Source organism: Myotis yumanensis, unplaced genomic scaffold (assembly GCF_028538775.1).
Source record: "Myotis yumanensis isolate MYYU_CA2020_CCGP unplaced genomic scaffold, mMyoYum1.0.hap1 SCAF_4, whole genome shotgun sequence".
Classification (NCBI taxonomy): Eukaryota; Metazoa; Chordata; class Mammalia; order Chiroptera; family Vespertilionidae; genus Myotis; species Myotis yumanensis.
Window position 1 is genome coordinate 100,199,826 of NW_027223755.1, and position 25,884 is coordinate 100,225,709.

Below are 25,884 nucleotides of genomic sequence, written 5' to 3' on the forward strand. Positions count from 1 at the left end.
TGTGGGGCCTGAGTCTGCTCTGCTGCGTAACCAAAACCAAATGACACCAGGTCATAAGGCACTTGCACATATTTGACTCCTGGATCCATTACAGTGACAGAAATACATTAATAACATGATCGACTACTTATATCTCCTTTGTTGACAGAAGCAACTGAAGAAAGTGCCATACCATAGTGAGAGCCTGCACAAATTCAATTAACCAAGGGATGAAGGATGACCAAGAAGCAGGTGAAAGAATGAATCACCCATTACAGTCATTACCTCTATCTGTGGACATTTTATCAGTAGCTTGGGTAGGACTCCCAAGCTAATGCCCATTAGAAGAAAGCATCATATACGGAAAATAGAAACACATTTTTAGTTTTTTTCAAAATATAAGTCAGGTCAGACTCAGGTGAACCAAAGCTATAACATCCAAGAAGATGCAGTGACTTTCCCTAGCTGGTTTAGTTCAATGGGTAGAGTGTTACCCTGAGGACTGAAAGGTCCCAGGTTTGATTCTGATCAAGGACACATGCCTGGGGTAGAGGCTAGATCCCCTGTAGGGGGCGTGCAGGAGGCAGCCAATCAATGATTCTCTCATCGATGTTTCTAACTCTCTCTCTTTCCCTCTCCCTTCCTCTCTGAAATCAATCAATAAATAAAAAGATGCAGTGACTCTTTTGCACCTTAGGGACCATGGCACCTGAGGTGGTTAGCAAGGCTCCCAACACACCTATTTCCCATTTAGCTTATTGTTTAAAAAATGGCACCTCTCGCCCTAACCGGTTTGGCTCAGTGGATAGAGCATTGACCTGCAGACTGAAGGGTCCCAGGTTCAATTCAGGTCAAGGGCATGTACCTTGGTTGCAGGCACATCCCCTGTGGGAGGTGTGCAGGAGGCAGCTGATCGATGTTTCTCTCCCATCAATGTTTCTGACTCTCTATCCCTCTCCCTTCCTCTCTGTAAAAAATCAATAAAGTATTTTTTTTTAAATGGCACCTCTTACCCAGCTGGCATACCTCAGGGGTTGAGCATCGACCTATAAAACCAGGTCACAGTTCAATTCCTGGTCGGAGCACATGCCCAGTTGTGAGCTCAATCCCCAATAGGAGGCATGCAGGAAGCAGCCAATCAATGATTCTCTCTCATCATTGATGTTTCTCTCTCTCTCTCTCTCTTTCCCTTCCTCTTTAGGGGAAAATCAATAAAAATATATTTAATAAAAAAAAAGATGGCACATCTCAAATTACTGATGAATTAACCGAATGCTGAATGTTTAAAAAAGGGGGTAATCTCATACATAAAATGTAGAAAAAGATGGTAAAAAGCAAAGGTGATAGCACTAACTGTCACAGTCCCCTAAAGTTTACATGTGCCACAGTAACGTTACTATGAACTTTTCTCGAGTATTTTTTATCAGTGCAAATAAACAAAATAATTACATTTTCAAGTAAAATTTATTTAATAATATAAAAATATGGTATTAAAACATTTATTAAGAGAAGTAACTTCAGAAGTCTTATGACTTTGTAACTGAAAAACAATAAAAACTGTTCTGTGCTTCCCAAAAAACAAACAACAAAAAATGCCACCTATCTTTCACTTGTCTTTTCACAATAGGGAAATTCTAGTGTTACTCTACCTATTTCAATTCTGGTTTATTTTTTAAGTCAACTTTCCTAAGAAGGAATGCTGGCCTTCTGAGAGAAAATGGAGTATTTATAATCTGGAGGATCTTCTGTTGCCTGATTTTCAAAGAAAGTTGATTTTTATCTGACTTCGCTAACTTTCATTCAGAAAATTTTAGTAAAGTGCATTTAAAGCTTGGTATTGTGAACATGCAGGAAAAAAAGACTATAAAATGAAATAAAAGCCTCCAAATTGTACAAGTGACTAATAGTCCGGCACTAATTCCTAAAATGAGTCCTTGTGTGCAGTACCAGCCTCAGGTTTGTCCCACTGACTCTTAGAGGACATATGTGACGACAACAATAATCAAACTTACATAGAAACTTATTTCTCCTCAAGTTTTTGTCCTGTGGATGTGAATCACTAAGCACACACATATTTCCCACTTTTAGGAGATAAAGCAAAAAAAAAAAATCATCTTTGGAGTTTGCTCTGGTTCTTGTTTAAGCTTCATGGAGTAAAGCAAAAAACAGGTAATACTTCAGTAACAGTAAGTCCAACTGACTTAGTAAACAAAATATGCTTCCTTTCTAACCTTCTAAATTCCCATTTACCTACAAATCTGAGGGTTTTAATCTGCATGGGTCCCTTGGCAAGAAAGTCAGAAGTCATTGTCACTCTCTTCCAGGGGCTCAGGTTTCCGGACCCTTCGACTAGATTTTGCTGGAGAGAGAGCAATGCTCTCATCTTCCAAGTCATCGTCTTCTTCATCATCTTCCATGTCAATTTCACTGTCCTCCGAGTCTTCCTATAGGAAAAAGACAGCAAATACTCTTTGTTCCTTCCATCTTGTCAGCGAGACCCTACCTCACCCTTTTACTAGTAGCTCAATAATTAGCACACCTCCATGTGAAGGAAGAGCTTGGTAGAGAAGCGGTCAGGTTGTGGGGGCATAAAAATGGATCAACTTCTAGATATTGCTGGCTGGAATACAGAGATCAATGTATCCTCTAAGGGATAACCTTCAAATACCAAGATGCAATAATCCAACGTAGGTGCCACAGGGACTGGCTTTCCCACTGATGACTCGGGAACATGAGACCTGCCAAGGCTCACTGAATGCTGCTTTGCTCCTAGCGGCTCAGAGACCCACCAGTGGGTAGCAAGGAGGGTAGGGACTCGGAGAGAGGGAAGAAAAGCTTGTTTTGACTTCTGACAGACTGGGGATGCAAAGCCACAAAGGAAATGGGAATAGGGAGAAAAATAAAAGAAACACTCTCACCCTGCCGGCGTGGCTCAGTGGTTGAGTGTCGACCTATGAACCAGGTAGTCATGGTTCAATTCCGTCAGAGCACATGCCTAGGTTGTGGGCTTGATTCCCAGTGTGGGGCGTGCAGGAGGCAGCCAATCAATGATTCTCATCATTGATGTTTCTCTCTCTCTCTCTCCACCTCTCCTCTCTGAAATCTGTATTTTTTTTTTAAAGAAACACTCTACCCCTGGCGGGTTTGATTCAGTGGTTAGAACTTCAGCCCGTGGACTGAAGGGTCATGGGTTTGAATCCCAGTCAAGGGCACGTACCTCAGTTGCAGTTTTAATACCTGGAGAGCAGGAGGCAACCAATCAATGCGTCTCTCTCACATCAATGTTTCTCTCTCTCTCTCTCTCTCTCCCCCTCTCCTCTTTTCTCCCTCCCTCCCACCCTGTCTGAAAATCAATGGAGAAAAATATATATCCTATATAATAAAAGGCTAATATGCAAATTGACTGAACAGCAGAACGACCAATTGCTATGACGCGCACTGACCACCACGGGGCAGACGCTCAATGCAGCAGCTCCCCCCTGGTGGTCAGTGCGCTCCCACAGGGGAAGTGCTGCTCAGCCAGAAGCCAGGCTCACGGCTAATGAGCACAACAGTGGTGGTGTGAGCCTCTCCCGCCCCTGTGGCAGTCAGACATCCCCCGAGGGCTCCCAGACTGCGAGAGGGTGCAGGCCAGGGTGAGGGACACCCTCCCCAAGTGCACAAATTTTGTGCACCAGGCCTCTAGTATCTATACTAATAAAAGGGTAATATGCTAATTAGACCGGGAGACCTTCTAGACAAAGCCATGGTGGCGGGGTCAAGGCAGAGGCGGTTAGGGACGAGCAGGCCAGCAAGGGAGGGCAGTTGGGGGCAATAAGGCCGGAAAGGGGGGGGAAGTTGGGGGCGAGAAGGCCAGCAGGGGTTGCAGTTGGGGGTGAGCAGGCCGGCAGGCAGAGTGGTTAGGGGTGATCAGGAAGGCAGGCAGGTGAGTGGTTAGGAGCCAGCGGTCCTGGATTGCGAGAGGGATGTCCAACTGCCAGTTTAGGCCTGATCCCTATGGGGGCAGACGGACATCCCCCGAGGGGTCCCAGATTGAAGAGGGTGCAGTCCAGGCTGAGGGACATACCCCCCCCCCCCGACCGGTGCACAAATTTTGTGCACCGGGCCACTAGAGTGTGTGTGTGTGTGTGTGTGTGTGTGTATCTCCATCCATCCTCAGGTAAGGATTAAAAATAAAAAACAGCCTCCTCCTTCATCTAGATCTAGGGTAACCAACTCAGCCAGGTTTAAAACTGCAAGTCCTGCATCCCAGGTAAACTAGGATGGTTGGTTGCTCTAGCTCAGGGGTGGGCAAACTTTTTGACTCAAGGGCCACAATGGGTTCTTAAACTGGACCGGAGGGCCAGAACAAAAGCATGGATGGAGTGTTTGTGTGAACTAATATAAATTCAAAGTAAACATCATTACATAAAAGGGTACGGTCTTTTTTTTTTTTTTAGTTTTATTCATTTCAAACGGGCCGGATCCGGCCCACGGGCAGTAGTTTGCCCATGGCTGCTCTAGCTAAAGCATTCCCACCAGCATACATATACACTGCAATTTCCTTCTTCTTAAAAAACAAAGTAAATCCTCAAAACTTAATCCTACCTTCCCCTCCAGCTACTCTGCCCTGTTTCTCTGTTCCCCTCACAAGAAAACTCCTTGAGGGAGTTTTGAACTCACTGTTGTCACCTGTTCCCCTCACTACCTCTTTTTTAAAAAAAATTTTAATTTTTTTTTTTATTGATTTCAGAGAGGAAGGGTGAGGGAGAGATAGAAACATTAATGATGAGAGAGAATCATTGATTGACTGCCTACTGCATGCTCCCTACTAGGGACCAAACCTGCAACCCAGGCATGTGCCCATAACCAGAATCAAACCCGGGTCTGCAGGCCAACGCTCTATCCACTGAGCCAAACCGGCTAGGGCTCTCACTGCCTCTTAAGCACACTCTGGTCAGGCTCTCACCTCATCAATCCCCCAAACTTCTCTTGTTAAGACTGACATATTTGGTGGGTTCATGGGGTAATTCTCTGTCCTCCTGTTTGACCTACAGGCTCCTTCTCCCCTGGCATCCACTATTCTGTCTTCCAGGGCACCCTTCTCTCTGGGTTCTCACCCCACCTCATTCCTGTGTCTTGTCTTGCTTGCTCAACCCCCTACATCTCCCTGACCCCCACAATGTGGGGCTGGCTCAGGGCCTTGGGCATCCTCTCTTGTCCTTCTCTCTCTTCCAAACAATCACATGTACCCTTGTGCTTAAAGACCACCCAGATATGGATGTTTCCCCCAATTCAATCTCTAGCCCAGACCTGACTTTGAACTCCAGACTTGAACTTCAAGTCAGCATCAGCATGTGGACATCTAGCAGGCAATTCACACTTAGAACGTCCAAAATCCAAACTCTCAATCTGCTAGCCAAGCTCCTTCCTCAGGTCTGCCTCACAGTTTTGTGCTTTTGGCCAGTTTTGCCACAACCAAGACATCTTCATTTTCTTTAACACCCCGTGTCCAATTAATAAAACCTGATGGTTCTTACCTTAGAAACATGTTCAGAACCTGACTACTTTTCAACACCTCTGCTGCTACGACCCAAGGCTAAGCCACCGCCATCATTACCTCTGAACTAGACTCTTGCAAACGCCTCTTCACTGGGCTCTCTTAAATGTGAGTCAGTTCTTGGCACTCCTGGTCTCAGGATTCTCTAGCACCTTCCCACTGTACTCAGAGAAAATGCTAAGTCTTTGTCATACCCTGCAAAGCTCTGCACAGCCCCTGCTGCTCCTGCCCCCAGCTCATTCCATTCCAGTCACGCCATCGCCTCTGGTCCTCGAATGCAGAAACCGTATTTCCTGTGATCAGGATGCCCCTCCCCAGCACCATGTCACTCCTTCCATTCAGGCCTCTGCCCAAATGTCACCTTATCAGAGAGATCTTTCATGACCAATCAAAAGGCATTCCTCACTCCTATCATTCTGTTCCAAAACCTACTTTATTTGTCTTAACCACTCTGAGCCCTGATGGGTCTGCTTCACTACCATTGGACTGTAAGTTTCATAAAGGCAAAGACCTTATTTCTATTCATTACTGTATTCCACACAATCTATAATAGTGCCAGGCACATAACAGCCACTCAAATAGTATCTGTCCAGTGACTGAGTGAACATGTGAAGGACAAACTCCTATGCTTAGGGGATGGTGCATGAAAATATCCTCCCTGAAATAAACAAGTGACAACAGGCACAGAGCAGATCTAAGCTACAATAATGCAATTGTTCTGAAAAGTAGAAAGCTATATAAATGATTAAGCAAATCACAAGAGGCCAGCCAGCGCTCGCTGGGTATCACCAGACTTTCCTTAGTTCTGTCTTGGATGAATAAGATGGATGGATAGAAGCTGTTTAACCATCCATTACCTACCTTCTTAAAATTTTTGAGGTAGTTTCTCTGCTTCTCTAAAGATTATCTTCTATGTATTCAAGGTTCTATTTCTGTGCATCTTGCCCAGCACACCCGAGTGACCTCTCCCTCCTGTGAATTTCTATGATAGTACACACAGCTGATACTAAATAAATGGACCTTTTGTACAAGAACATAAGACTCGCCCTCACTGATTTGGTTCAGTGGATAGAGCATCGGCCTGCGAACTGAAGGGTCTCCCAGGTTCAATTCCAGTCAATGGCACATGCCTGAGTTGTGGGCTCGATCCCCAGTGGGGGGTAAAGGGGGGGCATATGGGAGGCAGCCAATCAATAAAAAAAAGAATGTAAGACTCATGCTCTGCCCTGACTGGTTTGGCTCAGCGGATAGAGCGTCGGCCTGCGGACTGAAGGGTCCCGGGTTCGATTCCAGTCAAGGGCATGTACCTGGGTTGCGAGCACATCCCCAGCAGGGGGTGTGCAGGAGGCAGCTGATCGATGTTTCTCTCTCATCGATGTTTCTAAGTCTCTATCCCTCTCTCTTCCTCTCTGTAAAAAATCAATAAAATATATTTTTTAAAAAAACGACTCATGCTCTGTCTCTGTGTAGCCACTAGTGCCACATTCTAGACACATGTGATATTCAACCTGATGGGGAGATCTGTGATTGGTGTCAATCTAGTCATCCTTTACCACTTGGGATTGACAGTATTGCCAGGGACTGCAACAAAGAAGGCAGGCCCAGAGTGAGGAATGGAAGAGCCCCAACAGCTGGGCCCCAGCAGGGACCCCTTGTCTCCCCATTCTGGCTCATTTCCCAGTCAGTTATCCACTTAACGATCAAGGTGCTGCAGCTCCTTGCCCCGCCTCTCAGAGGCCCTGGTCTCAGGAGAGCCTCCTTATCATGTTCTCTCCCCAGAAAGGAGCTGGAGAGAGGGCTGGTCTTGACCCCAGGCCTCAGCAGCATCCCTTCCTTCGTAGGTTATGGTTCAAGGGCCAGATGACTCCCAAACCACAACCTTTCTTGTCCTTGGCTCAGCACTTACTCCTCCTTCTTAGAATAGGCACCTCTAGGTAACTTCACCATTCACTGTGGGATCCATTTTGAGTGGCTTTTTGCCCAGGATACAGAAGCATCATTCTTGGGGAAGGCTCTCTGCTGCTCTGAACAAGCAGATACACACACACACACACACACACACGGATGGCTGGGGTGAAAAAGAAAACCAACCTGCATCTTGGAGCTGGAAGTCTTGCATTTACCTAACAGAGCTGGTGCTCCTTCCATCTTTGGAAAGTGAGAGCAGACAGAACATGAGAGGGAAAAAAAGTAGGGGAAGCAGGTTCATTTGAAAAGAAGTGAGCCATCAACAATCAAAGAAGAAAGTCCAGCTTCTTGGGAGGCCAAACTGCCACAAATCCAGTGATGCGGGCTGAGAAACCACACCTCACGCTAAGCTGGTCAAACATGCTTAGTTCCTGGCTAATGCAGTCACGGAGGCCAGCCCAAGACTAGAAAGAATACAACTGCTAACGGGGGCTGGGCGGGACTCACATCATCATCGGAGTCTCCACCTTGCATCGTGCCCACGATGTGTTTGCTAGGTCTTCCTGGGGAGAATAAAAGCATGAAGAAATTGCAAAAACCTTGTAAAATAAGGCATAAAATAGCACTTAAAATTTACCTTCCTTTAGAACAGTGGTCGGCAAACTGCAGCTCGCGAGCCACATGCGGCTCTTTGGCCCCTTGAGTGTGGCTCTTCCACAAAATACCGACTTCTGCGCATGGGCCACGAACTTTCAATCGCACTGTACGTGCGCGCCCACACGTGGTATTTTGTGGAAGAACCACACTCAAGGGGCCAAGAGCCGCGTGTGGCTCGCGAGCTGCGGTTTGCCGACCACAGCTTTAGAACATTGGGAAAAAGAAGAATTAAATTAAATTAAAACACTTAAGTAGCATCCCAACTAATCAGAATTGCCGACAAATGGTAACGGATTTTCTGCATTTCCACACTAAAACTGCCAAGAAAAGGGCAGTGAAATGTAAGCATGAATCATAAATCAGAAAAATAAAGATGCATTCTGTAAATGTTTTAGGGGAAATCACTTTCCCTAAAGTGATTTAGGGAGGCAGCCGATCAATGATTCTTATCATTGATGTTTCTATCTCTCTCCCTTTCCCTTCCTCTCTAAAATCATAAAAATACATATTTTTTAAAAAGTTCATCTTTGAAAACATCATCATTATTTGAGTGGTTCTCCATTCCTCCTGTGGAAGTCTAGATGTGATTATGCAGACTCACAGGCATCCTTCACCGGGTGGAGACAGAGAGCTGCTCTCATACCTGAAGGCTGAGAAACGAACACCCATGACCGCAGGTCCAGGCCTCCGGAGAAAGGCAGTGAGGGCGGCTCCGAGAGGAATTCACCCAGGACAGGCCTGGAGTGACGACCAGGAGCTGTTACAGATACTGTTCCTTGGGTCAGGTAAAATGCAGATCTTGTGTTGTTTCACTTCTGCAGTGAATTGTCAGAAGTAGAATTTAGGAGCACTGGTGCCTTTACTAGGTTCTGCTGAACTAATCACATACCATTTTAGAGCCCTGGCTCCCCTATGGTAGAATAGGAGTCATAACCTCTAACCTCTATTGATGTCATGAAGCCGTCAAAAAATTAAAGATAAAAAAAATCAGAGCACCTAACTATCCTATGAACAAAGCAAAATGTAATAAGTAAAGATAGGTGGACCTAAAATAAGAGAAAACAGTTAACAACAAAAGTTAATATGAAATGACAAACGGAAGATCATTTACCATTTAAATTTATTATGTATATAAAAATGCAATTGTGCTCCAAAAATTAGTAAGTGCTAGATAAGAAATGTTTTTAAAGGCAAATATAGGGCAATTTAGCAGTATCTATCAGAATTTAATTTACATAACCTTTGACCTAAGAATTCCACTTTTAATGACATAGCCTAAAGAAACACTTGCAGATGTGCAGAAAAATCTATAGGGAAAAGAGTATCTTCAGTATTGATAGATACTTAAGTATCTATCAACATGGGAATGCCCAAGTAAATTACAGGTACAGTCATACTATGGACTAATATGCAGCTATCAAAAAGAAAGAAGGAGATCTATATTTTACTGACATGGGAAGAGTTCAGTATATTTAAATTTTTTTAAAGCAGATTGCAGAACCATACACACAGTCTGGTCTCACTCCGATTAAAAAACCCTTCAGATGATCTTTGTGTCCGTGTCTCAGTGTGTGTGTGTGAAGGCAATTTGGAAGGACACGCCCTGGCCTAAGGTGGGAGTGAAACATGAGGAAGACCTCTCACCCAGATTAGCTCCACACATTTCATTGCTTGAATCTGTTACACTGAGAAAGTAGAAATTAGAAGAACATTTTTAAATGGCAGAGATGTTTCTGTAAGTCCCTTCTTTGGACATTATCTGACTATAAGGTATCAACTGCACTGAGAACACTTTGGACCCAAAAAGGGCAGAATATAGGTCAGTGGCAGAGGCAGTGTGTTCCTGTAAACGCTGTGAGAAACACCAAGCCACAAATAAGAATCGGCCCTTCTTGGGAATCCAGATAAGAGCATTAGTGACAAAGATGACCACTGAGCAGTTTAAGAGCCAAATCCTGATAAACAACAGGGCGGAAAAAACCTAGAGCAGGGCCACTCACAGTGTGCTGATGGGCCTTACTACCAAGCAGCCCTGACCCAGTTCTGGCCGTGGTGTTCGATGACAGGCACAGGGAGGAGGGCAAGGGAAAGAAGCCCTGGTACCTTGCATGAGCACCTCCATGGCTGTCCGTGGCTTGGACAGCCGTCTCTCTTCCAGTTCACTGTCAGATTCATCATCCTCCTGGATGTCAATGTCCGAGTCATCATTACCTGGCAGGAACACAGTAAGAAAAAAAAGGGGGGGGGGGGGAGCGGTGGATCCATCATTACTTCTAAACCAGCCTCTGTCCAGTAAGGCTCTTGGCAAGGCATATGCACTTCTCAGCCTTTCTTTTGATGCATTAGATTTTATGAGAACTTCAGGATTTGCTAGTAGATACTTAGTGAAGAGTTAATACAAACAATAGGCAGTTTGTTTTTATTTTTTTAATTTTTCCAAAGCTAGAAAAAAGTGGGTCTGATACATTAGCTAGAAACACTATTCCAGAATGTAAAATTAAACAAATGACTAGCCAGCTGTCAAGATAGCTAGGAGTTCTTGGTTAGTTGGAAGGAAAAAAAATTCTTTGTTCAGTCTTAGGCTGTGTCACCAAAACTCAAGCTCCTTGAGGATAACAAAGATGAAGAATACCCCACTGAAAAGGTCAGTGACTGCACCAAAACAAGACTGGAGGCAAGAAGGAGACCAGGATAGGAATGGCCTAAGTAGGGCTGGCATGAGAAAGATGGTGACCTACTGCCTGACAATGAAAACGTATGTGCTCATGACATTCTTCACTAGAGAAAATTCCATTATAAAGATATATAAAGAAAGGTCATTCTCAACACCATGGCCTTTTACATTAATTTCTTAAATACTCTCCTGGAGTTTGGTGCACGTTGAACATTTCCTTATGGAAACCTACAGAATGAGTTTCCACAGTGGGGAGAAAAAGCTTTTACTGTCCAGCACCTGACTACTCTGCACCCAGGGACAGACATAGGTTTAAGAATGGCACTGGAGCCCTAGCAGGCTTGGCTCAGTGGATAGAGCGTCGGCCTGCGGACTGGGGGGTCCCGGGTTCGGTTCCGGCCAGGGGCACATGCCTGGGTTGTGGGCTTGAACCCCAGTGGGGGGCATGCGGGAGGCAGCCGATCGATGATTCTCTCTCATCATTGATGTTTCTATCTCTCTCTCCTTTTCCCTTCCTCTCTGAAATCAATAAAGAAATTAAAAAAAAAAAAAAAAAGAAAAAGAATGGCACTGGAGGAGTGTGCAGCTGCTGTTCTGATCACTGACTCATAAGTCAGTTTGGAAGTATAGGAAGTGTTCGTCTACAAAAAAGCTTTGCTTAGACCCTGATCTAAGAAGGAAATGAAATGGAGGCTATGTCTAGCTGAGCACAGAGTGAACGTTTTCTGCTTTCTTTAGCCATGGAGAGATGAGCTGTGCTCTGCAGCACAGAGGAGCAAACCTGGGAGCCAGAGAGTGTCAATAACAGCATCCTGCAAGACTTCAATTCAATCAACCTGAAAACTACCACCTTCCGGAACAATATACACGAGAGACCAAGATGGCGGCGTAGGTAAACACCGGAGACCGCTGCCGCAAACAACCATTTCAAAGGTACAACTAAAAGACTGAACGGACATCACCCAGAACCACAGGAAGGCTGGCTGAAGAGAGACTCTACAACTAGAAGGAAAGAGAACAGCAAATCGAGGCTCAGAGGCGGCACAGTGTGGAAAATACAAAGGTACCGAGGTGCGCGCGTGCAAAGCGGGCTGGTGGCTGAGGGCGCGGTTGTTGTTTTCTGTCGGGAGTGAGTCTCAGACCCTGGGCTCCAGATCCGGGCGAGTCTCTAGGGACCCAGACTCAAACGGGAGAAGCGGGATTATCCGGCATCAGTTGGAACCTGAGGGCAGCTTTCTCTCCGAGGTTTGCAGCGGCTGCCGGGGTTCTGAGAAGCAGAGCCTCTGGGAACGGGACTGAGCGTGGCCATAACTGCTCCCTCCGCCCGCCCTGTTGAGCCCGCCCCGCCCAGAGCCTGCGCACAGCCATTTGCCGATCGCCTCAGGCAAAGGCTGGATTAGCGCCTCCCCAGAAGGCAGACGTTTTCCTTACAGCTGATTCCTATAGCCAGTCGGCCTGGGGGTCAAATCCCTCTAGTGTTAACTACAACAATTAAGGCTTGGCTAGAACAAGACTGCGCACAGAGACCACAAGGGGGTGCACCAAGAAAGCATAAAAGATGCGGAGACAAAAAAACATGACAGAAATGGAGGATATGGAGCTAAGAATCGCAATTTTGAGGGCTTGCCATAAATTTGTGCAGAGCCTCACGAAAACTAATGAGACCCTCGATGCTACGATAAAGAAATTAGAAAGTAAGCATACACGGACTGAAATAAAGAATATTATACCCAATAGCAGACCAGAGGAGTACAATAATCAAACAAAAGATTCGACAAAAAACACCCAATTGGAAAAGCAAAATGAAAAAAGAATCCGAAAGTGTGAAGATAGTGTAAGGAGCCTCTGGGACAGCTTTAAGCGGTCTAATATCAGAGTCATTGGAGTGCCAGAAGATGAGAGACAGCAAGATATTGAAAACCTATTTCAAGAAATAATGGCAGAAAACTTCCCCCACCTGGTGAAAGAAATGGACTTACAGGTCCAAGAAGCGCAGAGAACCCCAAACAAAAGGAATCCAAAGAGGACCACACCAAGACACATCATCATTAAAATGCCAAGAGCAAAAGACAAAGAGAAAATCTTAAAAGCAGCAAGAGAAAGAGGCTCAATTACCTACAAGGGAATACCCATACGACTGTCAGCTGATTTCTCAACAGAAACTTTGCAGGCCAGAAGGGAATGGCAAGAAATATTCAAAGTGCTGAATACCAAGAACCTACAACCAAGATTACTTTATCCAGCAAAGCTATCATTCAGAATTGAAGGTCAGATAAAGAGCTTCACAGATAAGGAAAAGCTAAAGGAGTTCATCACCGCCAAACCAGTATTATATGAAATGCTGAAAGGTATCCTTTAAGAAGAGGAAGAAGAAGAAAAAGGTAAAGATACAAATTATGAACAACAAACATGCATCTATCAACAAATGAATCTAAGAATCAAGTGAATAAATAACCTGATGTACAGAATGAACTGGTGATTATAATAGAATCAGGGTCATAGAAAGGGAATAGACTGACTATTCTTGGGGGAAAAAGGGGTGTGGGAGATGCGGGAAGTGACTGGACAAAAATCATGCACCTATGGATGAACACAGTGGGTGGGGAGTGAGGGTGGAGGGTGGGGTGGGAGCTGGAAGGAGGGGAGTTATGGGGGGAAAAAAGAGGAACAAATGTAATAATCTGAACAATAAAGATTTAATTTAAAAAAAAAAAAAAAAACTACCACCTTCCAAAAGCCCTTACCAGAATATGATTAAATATTACCACAAAGTAATGATTATAAAAGGAAATCACTGTTCAGCTTAGTTCACTTTTTATTTCATCCAGGAAAATAATGACATTAAATCGGTACCCAATGCAACATAAACCAAATGATATCATGAATTTTAAAACAACATTAATACAGATATTTCAAACTCAACATGATTTCTTCTGACAACTCAAAACATTTCACTGAGGACTAAGCAGGTAAACTAAAACTTACACATGCTGACACTGAAATCACCGAGTTGTCAGTGATAAGTAAAATTAAGTACAGCAGACAATAGTGCTGATATAATTCAACAGGGAAAGGATAGTCTTTCCAACAAATGGTGCTGGGACAACTGGCTAGCCACATGCAAAAGAATGAAGTTGGGTCCTTGTTTCACATCATTTACAAAAATTAATTAAAAATGAATCAGAGACCTAAATGTAAGAGTTAAGACTATAAAACTCCTAGAAGAAAACTCAGGCGTCAATCTTGGTGACCTTGAATTAAGCAGGGGTTTCTACTTAGATATGACACTAAAAGCACAAGCAACAAAGAAGAAACAGACAAACTGGATTTCATTAACACTTTGTACAGCAAAGGACATCATCAAAGAAGTGAAAACACCTAAAGAATGAGAAATTATTTGCAAATCACTTAAATCATTTATAAAATACTTCATATATTCTAGTACCCATAATATATAAAAAACTCTTACAACTCAATAATAAAATGATAAATAAGCCAATTAAAAATGTGCAAAGGACTTGAATAGATATCTCTCCAAAGAAGATATAAAAACAGCAATAAGCATATGAAAAGATGTTCCATTTCATTAGCCATCAAAGAAATTAAAATGAAAACCACAATGAGATACTACTTCATACCCACTTAAACTATAGGCAGTTTGTAAGTTTCTCCTTTTAGATTAGCACTATCCAACAGAAATATCATGCCAGCCACAGGTGTAATTTTAAAATTTCTAGTGACTATATTAAAGTAAAAAGAAACTGGTAAGCTACTTTTAATGTTTTATTTAACCCAATATACCTAAAATCTCATTTCAACAAGTAACCAATGTAAAAAATTATTAATGAGTAATTTTACTTTTCTCTCAAAATCTGGTATATATTTGTTAGGGGCAAAAATAGAATATTGGGGATTAGTTATAGTTATAAGAAATATTAATCATGCTCTGTTAACCGTGATTGCCTTGTTCTGATTAAAGAAAGGACCTTCTAACCTGGCTGGGAATTGTAGGCCCCAGGGATCTGGGAGTCAACCTTAGACCTGGCAGTCAACCTTGAACCTGGGAGTCAACCTTGGAATGCAGTTCATTCTCATTTAAGTACTGCCTATTATAGTGGAAAGATTAACATCCTTGTTGCCCAAACAATGGAGTCCCGCCCCAGTCCACATTGCCTACTTCCCCATGTAATCTTTGTCCTATCCTATCTAATAACAGACAAACATGGTAATTGACCATACCTTCTCTACACCTACCATTGGCTAATCAGCACGATATGCAAATTAACCGCCAACAAAGATGGCAGCTAATTTGCATACTGCAGGCAGGGCGGGACAGCACGAGCTGCCAGTGCGCCACCATCCAGGGCTGAAGCCCCAGAAGCTGCCTGATATGGTAATAACTTTATCAGTAAGCACTCTGAAAGTCAGTGGCATAAATGCGCCAATTAAAAGACAGATTATGAGGGTGAATCAAAAACAAAACCCACTTTAAATATAAAGACACATATAGATTAAAATCTTAATATTTACTTAAAGAAGTAAATGAATTAAGCTGCAGCCAGTTTTGCTCAGTGGATAGAGCATTAGCCCGTGGACTGAAGGGTCCCAAGTTCAATTCCAGTCAAGGGCATGTACCTCAGTTGCTGGCTTGATCCCCAGTCCCTATCAAAGCATGTGCAGGAGGCAACCAATCAATGTGTCTCTCCCTTTCCCTTCACTCTCTCTAAAATTCAATGGAAAAATATCGATGGGTGAAGATTAACAAAAACAAAGTAAATGGATTAAGTAACAAAGATTATAAGAAAAATATATTCCAAATTTTGTTAGTTGTATAATGGTTATGTTTAATTATTAACACCTAAGAAATTGGGTGACGGGTACATATAATATGCTGTAGTATTTTATAGTTTTTTTTACATGTATAAGATGATTTCAAATTAAAATATTAAAAAATTAAAAATTAATAAAATATTAATTGAAATGTATCTGCATTACATGAAAAATCTCCTAATTGCTTCTAGCATAATTTATTAAATTGTGCTAAAATTTACAAGGGTTCAATTAAAAAATATCTTAATTCTAAATGATATAATAGAAAATATATAATAGTGCAGTTATAAGCACTTATCTGAAAGTAAAAATTTAAAGAAGTGAATTTAAAGAAGGGATTAGCTAAAGAAAATAAATGCACAACCCATGGACACAGACAACAGTATGGTGATGGCCAGAGAGAAGTGGGGGGAAAGAGCTGGGTAGAGGGGGCAAAAGGGGGGAAATAGGGACATCCTATATAATAATAATAAAAGGCTAATATGCATGTTGACTGAATGGCAGAATGACTGGTTGCTATGATGCGCATGGCCACCAAGGGGCAAACACTCAATGCAGGAGCTGCCCCCTGGTGGTCAGTGCACTTCCATATGGGGAGTGCCACTCAGCCAGAAGCTGGCTCTTGGCTGGCCAGTGCAGTGGTGATGGCAGGAGCCTCTCCCACGCCTGTGGCAGCACTAAGAATGTCCAACTAACGGTTTAGACCTGATCCCTTGGGGGCCTAAGCCTTTAGTCGGACATCCCCTGAGGGCTCCCTGGCTGCCAGAAGGATGTTTGACTGCAAGTTTAGGCCTGATCCCCCGGGGAGTGGGCCTAAGTCGACAGGTGGACATTCCCCAAGAGGTCCTGGACTGTGAATGGGCACAGGCCGGGCTGAGGGATCCACCCCCAAGTGCACAAATTTTTGTGCACCGTGCCTCTAGTTCAATATAAGCAGCTGGCTTATGGGGGGTTGCAGAGCAGATTTTTGTGGATGACTTGCTGCTTTCCCATACTTCCAGCATGAATGGAATAAACACTCATACATGATTCAACTCTGTCTCTGCTTAATTGGCTCAAGCAGTGACAGGCAGTGCAGACGCACTGGTTGTCTGGTTACATATTCTCCACAAACAGCACACCTCAGTTTTTGTCTAGCCACATTTCAAGTTCTCAGGACCACATGTAGCTGGTGGCTAAGTAGTGGATAGTACAGTTCTAGACTTGGAGCTCCCTGAGAGCCTCACCAATCACTGTGGGCTGGCACAATGCCCAACACACAGTAGGCATGCAGTAAATACAGGGCAGGGCAAAAGAAGGTTTACAGTTGTGAGTACTCAAAACACAGAGGTTACTCTGGTATTATTATTTACTAATTATTGTATTATTTTCCTTTTTTCCCCATACGAACAGCTGTAAACCTACTTTTGCCCCACCATGTATGTGTTAAATGTATAAACATCTGCTTTCCACTATACCATAAAAACAGAATCACAGCTAGGTTACTGTGATATTGTGATTTATAATAAGAAATACAGATTTGGCCTTCGTCCCTGTTCCTGGTACAGAGCTCCCAAATCCCAAGGACTTTCTTAAATGATGAGAGTAACAATGGTGTCTCTTGTTAAGTAAATGAGGTGACTTTTGGATCTCACCCAACGGTGGGACCTGGTTGCCAGTAGGAGCCAACCATGTGATTAGAGAACTGGAACTTTAAGTCCTGATTTCTGGGGAAAGGAGAGGGGCCAATGGCCAATCAAGACAAAGTAATGAACCCAAAAGGGTCTTTTCTAGAGAGCTTCCATGTGCTCTACTCATTTAGTCTTTACTGAAATAGCATCCCCTCAGTGAGGCCTAACTCCCTATTTAAAGCAGCAATTCTGTCACCTTCGCTATTCCTCGTACCCTGCTCTGCATTTCCCCCATGGCATTTTTCACCTTCTCCATACAGCTTGCTTACTATGTGTCTCCTAGCATGCTAGCACACTGCTAGCATACTGCTAACATGTGAGATCAGTTAGGGCAAGGATTCCTATCTTTTTTATCCACTCATGTATCCTTAGCACCCAGATACTTAATAATGCTTTGCTAGGTTGAATCAGCTCCCTGAAGAGTGGCCTGAACAAGATGGTCTCTTGCAGCTCTTAGGTTTTACTAATTCTTGCTCTTGTTTCATGTCTATGTACTATTGTATTTTTCTATTTGGAGGAATCTTTCACAGATGGAGAAAAATTCATAGAGTCTGCCTTTATATATTTCTTCTCTGATCCCAATACTCTGGGCAATGTTCCCACATATGCAAAGAAAGCAAAGAACCTTAAGGTGAGTAGAAATGAGAATGTTCCTTCATAAATATTTTCCTAACTTCTTTGTCCACTCCAAGCTAATTAAGTGCTATCCTTCATTAAGCTGGTTTAAATTGGAAATTTTTCTGAAATAATTAAATCACACATGCTTCTAAGGATCTTTGTCCTTCAAGAGATCCCAAACCTATGGGTCACAAAATGAAAGTCTGAGTTCAGAAGAACAAACCAAGGTAAGTGAGAAAGGTCTTAATGTGCTGGCCTGGGGCAGAGCAGGAGACAGCCAACCAACCAGAGCTCTTACCTGTGCCAGGCCTCCCAGGAGGGGATAAATTCCATGCGGTCTTATCACTTAGGGCAGCTTCGGGCTCTCCTGGCTGACCTGGAACCATAAAGGCAAGGGGCTGCTTTGGCTAGAGAGGCCCTTGGAATTTCCTAACCTTACCCAAGAGGATTTCCCAGCAGTTCCTATTCTCCTTCCAGAGTTCCCTGAGAGTCTGGAGAGGCACAGACCAAGTGCAAAATAAGAGCGAGACAAGAAAAGACAGAGAGAAAGAGCATGCCTGATGTCCCAGGTATCCTATCTTCAAGCATGGGAGAATAAAATACATCATCATGAAAAAAGGGCAAGAAGTAACACTATGAGACAAAGCCACCAATTCAGCAGGAAGATCACGTGCTGGTATAGCTCCCGAGGCTGACTTGACACCTTGGTGAAGTTAGTTCATGGGTGAACTATGCTAACCAGCCATGGAGGACATTCCTTCCCAGAATCTAGATCTTAGATAGAGGTAACTCCCATTTCTCTATAGATGATAGCTCTGCTAACGATGGGTGTGTGGGATGGGGGTAAAGCAAGTGATCTATTCACTTACACTTCATTATGTTGCTTGTTTTCCAACAATCTGCCCTAAAATAAGGAACTCTACAGACCTCCAAGACAAATTTTTCTTTTATAATTATATATTATATATATTTAAACTATCATTTAGAAAGAGGAAAACACTATTCTAGTTGGCATAAAAAACCAAATGTGCTTTAAATGCTATGTAATTTAAACCAGTCTCTTGAGCTCTTGACTGAAATAAAATGGTACCAGATATAAAAGTTGTCAGAAAATTGCCTTTTGAAAAGAAATAAAATATATATATAAATTTTTCAATGCTAAAAATGCTACTCCAGAATTAAAAAAAAAAGTATAGACTTACTTCCACTCTTGAGTAGTCGCTTTTCTTCTTCCTTCAGCTTGTTCTGCATCAGACGGAGAGTATTTTCGGCTTCCTATGGAACAGAAAAAACAAGATACAGAAGAGATGACCCTTTTTGGACATTTTGTTTTTTACCATTCGAGTAAATACTGCTAAGTTTGTGATACAGAACCAGACAAAAAATCTAAACCAAAAGAAGGGGAAGAGCCCTAGCCAGTTTGGCTCGGTGGATAGAGCATGGGCTTGCAGACTGAGGGGTCCTGAATTCGATTCTGGTCAAGGGCACAGCATGTAACCTAGGTTGCAGGCTTGATCCATGGCCCTGCTCAGGTTGCATGTGGGAGGCAACAAATTGATGTGTCTCTTTCACATCGATGTTTTTCTCTCTCTGCCTCTCTAAAAATCAATGGAAAAATACCCTCGGATAAGGATTAACAAAATAAAAAACAAAATAAAAAAGAAGGGGAAGAGAACTAACACTGCCTGAGATACTACTACAGTGGGGAAACCTGATACCCTTTCTCTCTATAATCACCCAGCAGCCCTATGGAAAGGGAGGCTCCCAGACAGGTCACAATGGACCTAAAATGGGCCTGACTGGCCCCCAAACCAGTGCTCCTCCCACTGCACCTTAATAACTCTGAAGAAAACTGAATGACACAATAAAATACCCATCACGTGTGCCTGCATAGATATATGGGCACTACAGGCCTCTTACTCTAGGAAGAGTAAAGCATAATTTTATTGTTTTTCTGTCCTGCACAATTCAAGCCCTGAAAGACGCTACATGGTGGGACTGATCAGGATGGGAAAAGAAATAAAATACTGGTTTTACGGTTTGTCTCAGTGGATAGAGCGTCAGCCTGTGGACTGAAAGGTCCCAGGTTCGATTCCGGTCAAGGGCATGTACCTGGGTTGCGGGCACATCCCCAGTGGGAGATGTGCAGGAGGCAGCTGATCGATGTTTCTCTCTCATCGATGTTTCTAACTCTCTATCTCTCTCCCTTCCTCTCTGTAAAAAATCAATAAAATATATTAAAAAAAAAATACTGGTTTTAATTCCTAGAGGATTAAAAGCAAGCTAGCATTTCAGTTAGGTCGCAAATGTGGCCCTGATTATTGTCAAAACAATAATGGGAGAGGAAATTAGCCTTTAAAATTTTGTTGATGCTATAAACATTTTTTAAAAAAGCACTGCATTTCATGCATAAGATATTTTGAGGGGCCGGGTATTAAAAGGACAGAGAGTAGATGTGACCATAGGAGAAAAAGAGGGTAAGTACTTGTTGAAGGAAGAACATGCAGCCTGAAGCATGTTCTTCAATACATTCTCTGAACCCAGGGGTGGCCCCAGGAGATAGTACAAAATGGTCAGTTTATTTTCATGGCCCTTTATTGTTCTTTCCCAGGCACTTATGTTTAAAATATCCTGGACTCCAGGCTCTCTCCACTGCCTGCCTCTGCCATACAGTAATGTCAGCAACAGGGTCCTTGTCAAGATAAACATGTCCATGTGAATGTGGTAGTTACTCCCAGCCAGCCTTCCTGGAGAGCAAAATAGTTCCAACTAATTCAAACACCCAGGTTTATAAGAAGATGAGCATAACCTTTATACCAAAAGCTGTCAGGGACAATGTAAGAAAGGGAGATTGTAGACTAGTTTTACCATGAACATAGATTCCAAATGACTATTCTTGGGTTAAACAGAAATATCCCTAAGGATATTCAAAAAGGGAGAGCAACTTGGTCCAACTTCCTTTGCTCTGAATTCTGTATTTATTAATACATGCTGAAGGAGGATTTGAAATACTCCTTCCTAAATGGCCTTAAATACTGGGATGAAAGGTTCCTGACATAGAATAATCAACTGTGATTTCTCTGTATAAAGCAGTCTTTGATAAGCTAGTTCGGGTGATTCAATTAACCAGGGCTTGAAAACCTTTAAGTAAGAGAAGTTACATAATTTATGGAACTCAGTGCAAAATAAAATGTACTTAAAAATTATTAAGGAGCCTGGCCAGTGCAGCTCAATAGTTGAGCGTCAACCTATGAAAGAGGAGGTCACGGTTTGATTCCCGGTCAGGGCACATGCCCGGGTTGCAATCGCGATCCCCAACAGGGGGCAGGCAGTAGGCAGCCAATCAATGATTCTCTCTCATCACTGATGTTTCTATTTCTTTCTCCTTCTCCCTTCCTCTTTGAAATCAACTAAAAAAAAAAAAAAAAGAATGCTGTTAAAAAAATTTATTCAAGATGGCAACAGCAGAGCATTAAAGCAAGCACAGGCTCTTCTGAGCTATCTTATGTGACTGCACAGGTCACATGCTAGCCCTGTCTGTAGTCCTAATTGACCAAACCCTGATGATAAACTAATATCAGAGATTAGTTTAATAAACTAATATCAAACATTCACTGGCATTTTTTTCACAATGATATTTACAAACTGATTTGTCAGCAAGTACAAAGTAACACGCCAGAAAGAATGGTCTGTGCAGAAGAATGGGCTAAGCACTTACCTCAAACCTCTCTTGCTCCATCCTATGATGATCCTCGAGTTGCTGTTCCAGATAAGCTAGATTTCGAAATTTCTCCAGATAAATGTCATACTGCTTTTGCAATTCTTCCTCAATCTTCTCATATTCATCCATAAAGGCTGGCCTAGAATAATCAAATGCAATAAAAAGTGAAAGATTAATCGATATACAGTAATTTGAAATTGGTATTCAGTTTCATATTCTATCATGGCTTTCTTTAAAAAGCCTTGAATTAACTGGATGAAATGCTTCACAGCTCTCCAACAGCTTGAAGCTAATTTCCCCTTTTCTCTTCCCTTCCCCCCAAAATGTACATACTTTTTTCATCAAAAAAAGATGTGATTTTTATAAAAACTTGAAATAATGCTAGAAGTATAAATAAAGTAAAAATTACTCATAATCCCATCACTAGGTATAAGCACTTAATATTTGATAAACATTCTTCCAGACTTTTCTATACATCTATATATATAAAAGCCTAAGCGACCCTTACAACCAAACAACCAGAATGACCAGTCAACACAATGTTTTGACACATACTGACCACCAAGGGGCAGACGCTCAATGCAGGAGCTGCCCCCTGATGGTGAGTGCGCTCCCACAGCCAATCTCCCTCGGCCCCGGCCCTCTCCCCACCAGCTGGCCAACTTCCCAAGGTCCCTCCCCCTCATCCAGCCCCTCCATGGGCCCCAATTGGGGAGCCGGCCAGCCAAACTCCCACAGTCCCTCCCCGCTGCTGGCTGGCCCCCCTGATGGGCCTCAATTGCCGGCCAGGCCGAGGGACTCTACCCATGCATGAATTTGTGCACCGGCCCTCTAGTAGATACATATAGGAATGCACTGATGGATGAAAAAGGGCCACATGCTAACCTAATTAGTTCAGGGAAGCCCTGTGTGGCAGCCTTGCAAACTCCTAAAGTAACCACAAAGCAGGGTCTGAAAGTAAAATTTTTCAACTAAAAGCAATTTATGATGGCCAGTATCTTCCCTGACAAAGGTTAATCTTTACCTTAACTGAGCCTGTCTATTGTCTTTTTGCATCTATGATAACATATTGTTGGAATGTCAAAGTAATTTTCCTTTTTCCAGACCCTTCAAACCACAGGTACATGCTGCGGAGACATAAATCCCCTCATTGTTGAATTAATTGTTGACTGTTAACTATCCTGCACCCACCTAAGTAAAAGAAGCGTGTGTCTATCATTTTACTTTCTATTCAATCCCAGAGGTTTTCCCACTTTGCCTTTCTCTTGTCTCCCTAATCTATCACCAATGGACTTCATGTCACCCACATACTCTTTTGATTGTAATGCATAAAACAAGGTGCAAAACTGCCTTTCTCTGGAGCATTATCTCAATCTGTTGAGATTCTACTTCCTGGCATTTGTGGACACTTTGGCTCAAATAAACTCACAAAAATTCTTCACAGGTTTGAATTTTTCTTATGTTGACACATTTTTTAATAAACATTAAGTTTATTACCTTAAATCAGCGATTTCAACACTGCTGTGCCACAAGAATTTTTAAAACACTCAATACTTGACTATTTAATCAGAGGCACTGACCTCTTTTCCCTTAGATTGTCAAATAAAAGAAAATTGACAACAGCCAACACAATAAGAGCTATCTGGTATGAATGAATCAAAATTATACCTATTTTTTGTCAGATTGGCAAAAAATATATTTTTGGTGTGCCACAGAATTTCAGTAATTAGTTTACTTGTGCGAAGTTGAAAACTGCTGTCTTAAATGAAGCTCTGGAGTCTTTTTTCTCACTTGATATGCCATAGATTTCAATAAACAGTTTAAAAATTAGCATATACCATACACATATGTCAAAATCAATAAATTAAATATATGCATTATCTAGGTTGGGCATAATACTTTGCTGTGCCAAAATTTAACCTAAAAAGGGAAATATAGGTTGCTATAAATTAAAGTTTTTAAACAATATAAAATTGCAAACTAAAACCATAACATAAAAAGCAATTTCAACTGGTTTGCTAAATTACTTTTTTCTTATTAAAGGGAAAAATCTGTTCTTTTAAAAATATAAACAGATAAACTAAAAAACTATTTTATAATCTTTTGTACTAAAGCCAAACTGACACCTTTCTATTAAATGGATTTGAAACTTAACAAAAATGAATTGACGCTTGAAAGGCAGAACTTTTTAATGAGACAAGTCTATCTGGTGGCCCTCATTCTAGAGGCAGAACAGGCGAGGTCCCTGGGCTGGGAGGAAGCCTTTGATGTTCCCTGAGTAACTGGCTGCTGTCCCCAGGTGCTGCCTCCCCACAGATCTAGGACAGTAGCCAGACTGTGGTCCAGTCACCAGTATCTCAAAAGAGCAAGACACATTTAGAGCAGGTACTGCTAAACAGGGGAAGGAGTAAAGAAAGAAAAACAAAAGGACACTGAAAAGGGAGAAAGAGTAGTGACATGGGAAAAGGAACAACAACAAAAATAACAGCAAGGGAAGGAGGGTACAAAATAAGAGGGAGGAGGGAAGGAAATGAGAGAGAAAGAGAGATTCCAAAAAATATGAGGAACATGCTTGAAAGGCTCCAATGACTCAGAAGGTGTTTTGCACCACTATCATCTATCTCTATTCCCTGGAAAACATACTTTCAGTGCGGGAAAGTCAGAAAAAAGATGAATTACTGGTGAGGAAATACAAGTCTAAGTCTACTTAAACCAAGAAATGAAAGTATGCTTGTTTCCACCTAATTTATGGCGAGGCACAGATCTTAGAAGACGAAGTCTTGTATAACTTTTACCATCTGGATTTACTTACTTCGCCTTAAATTCCAAGAAGCTATAAAAACTGAATGGAAGCTCAAGAATTAAGCAGTTTTCCAGACATACTGAAAGCAGTAAAGAGAATGAGTTTAGTGGTGTGCTTGTTTGAACAAGCAACACACGTACATTCTGCAGTACAGATAGCCTTATTCAAGGCTTCTTCCACTGCCTGAAGGGTTAATATCACTGACAATACATTCTCTCAATCTGTGTGAACTTTCAAAGACAGCTTTCCACTCATGCTTTGGGTGTTCATATCTACCTGACACTCTGCAGAGTCTGGAGTCGCTTCCGGTTTCTTTCCAGTTCTAATTTCCTCTTTTCAATTTTGGCTTCTAAATTAGCTTCGTCAGAGGCCACGTTATTGAGCAGGTCTTTCGTCTTCTGAACCTGAGCCTACATTTAATAGGAAATGAATGAGACAACGTCCCAATAAGGACCTCCAACCTGGAAGGTTGGAAGAGTGGAATTTCTCAAATCCTCAGGCACAGCAATACCATGCTGAACAAAAACAAAAGTAAGCAAACAGCGCAAACCTTCCCTCAAGTCATTAGGTAACCAACTGTTCCCAGGGGGAACGTCACATAGGCCCAGACAACATTATTATTCTTTTTTTTCCCCCATGAGAAGAAGGTGTTTCTGCCCAGGGAAACAAATACAGATGGAAAGAACAGTGCCTTAAGCAGAGTGGAGAGAGGCCCGAGATCTGGCCTGCTCACTTGTTTATAGACTGGTTACATATCATTCTGAATTGTTAGTCTGCTTTTATTTACATCTTGTTCAGGCTACTCCCATAGTTACAAATATCTGACTTCTAGAATGTACAGGGGTAGGTAAAAGTAGGCTTACAGTTGTTCATATGGAAAGATATGCAGGTTGTGATTATTACAATAGCTTTATTAACTTAAAACAATGTCACAACGGCACAGAGCACTTAGGTACAATCTTGCCAGTGCTCAAATTGCTGGCCTTCAGTATTTACACATTCTTGTAGTCTACTTGCTACATTCAAGCACATTTTGGCACAGAGTTCTTACCTACTTTTGCCCATCCCTGTAGGCACACACAAGTATGGCTTTATTTAGGAGGGGACAAAAAGAAACATTAGCTGGTCCCTGCCTGCTGGGATTGAGAGAGTTCCTTTTTTTCTCTCCCTGGCCACTGAACCTTGACTACAGATTATAAGAAACAGAGAAACCACTCTGTGAAGTCAGACAGAAAGTGGCTGCCTCACGCAGTGTAAACCAGCCACTGGGCGGGTGCCTTGGCAGCAGTGGGACAGAGGCTCTTGGGCAAGGGGGGCTGAGTAAGAAAGTGAAGGGGATGAAAGATCACTGATGAAAACTACAGGCCTCCCTGTCCTTTTGTAAAAGCAAGTTCATGTGAAGCAGTGGTAGTCCAGGTAAACGCAGTGTGTCTTCACACTTGTGTTGTCTGGGAAGCTGGCCAAGTTGGGGCCTATGTACTATAG

The 25,884-nt window shown here is 42.5% G+C and overlaps 1 protein-coding gene across 5 annotated transcripts in view; it reads right to left on the reverse strand.

The window, feature by feature from the left end:
• Positions 1 to 342: 342 nt before the first annotated feature.
• CLUAP1 (clusterin associated protein 1) overlaps positions 343 to 25,884 on the reverse strand; it is a 44,914-nt gene continuing 19,372 nt past the window's right edge. The window contains exons 7-14 of one of the 5 annotated variants that reach the window (XM_070413131.1): positions 24,676 to 24,809; positions 21,594 to 21,735; positions 19,078 to 19,150; positions 18,174 to 18,251; positions 10,187 to 10,294; positions 7,934 to 7,989; positions 7,610 to 7,666; positions 343 to 2,423 (exon numbers count right to left, since the gene is read on the reverse strand). In XM_070413131.1, the coding sequence (XP_070269232.1) occupies positions 2,277 to 2,423; positions 7,610 to 7,666; positions 7,934 to 7,989; positions 10,187 to 10,294; positions 18,174 to 18,251; positions 19,078 to 19,150; positions 21,594 to 21,735; positions 24,676 to 24,809 (795 nt within the window). In that variant the 3' untranslated portion in view covers positions 343 to 2,276. Of the gene's footprint in view, positions 2,424 to 2,518; positions 2,600 to 7,609; positions 7,667 to 7,933; positions 7,990 to 10,186; positions 10,295 to 18,173; positions 18,252 to 19,077; positions 19,151 to 21,593; positions 21,736 to 24,675; positions 24,810 to 25,884 lie in introns of all 5 variants that reach the window. The other 4 variants (XR_011471267.1, XM_070413133.1, XM_070413132.1 and 1 more) reach the window with 4 other exon arrangements.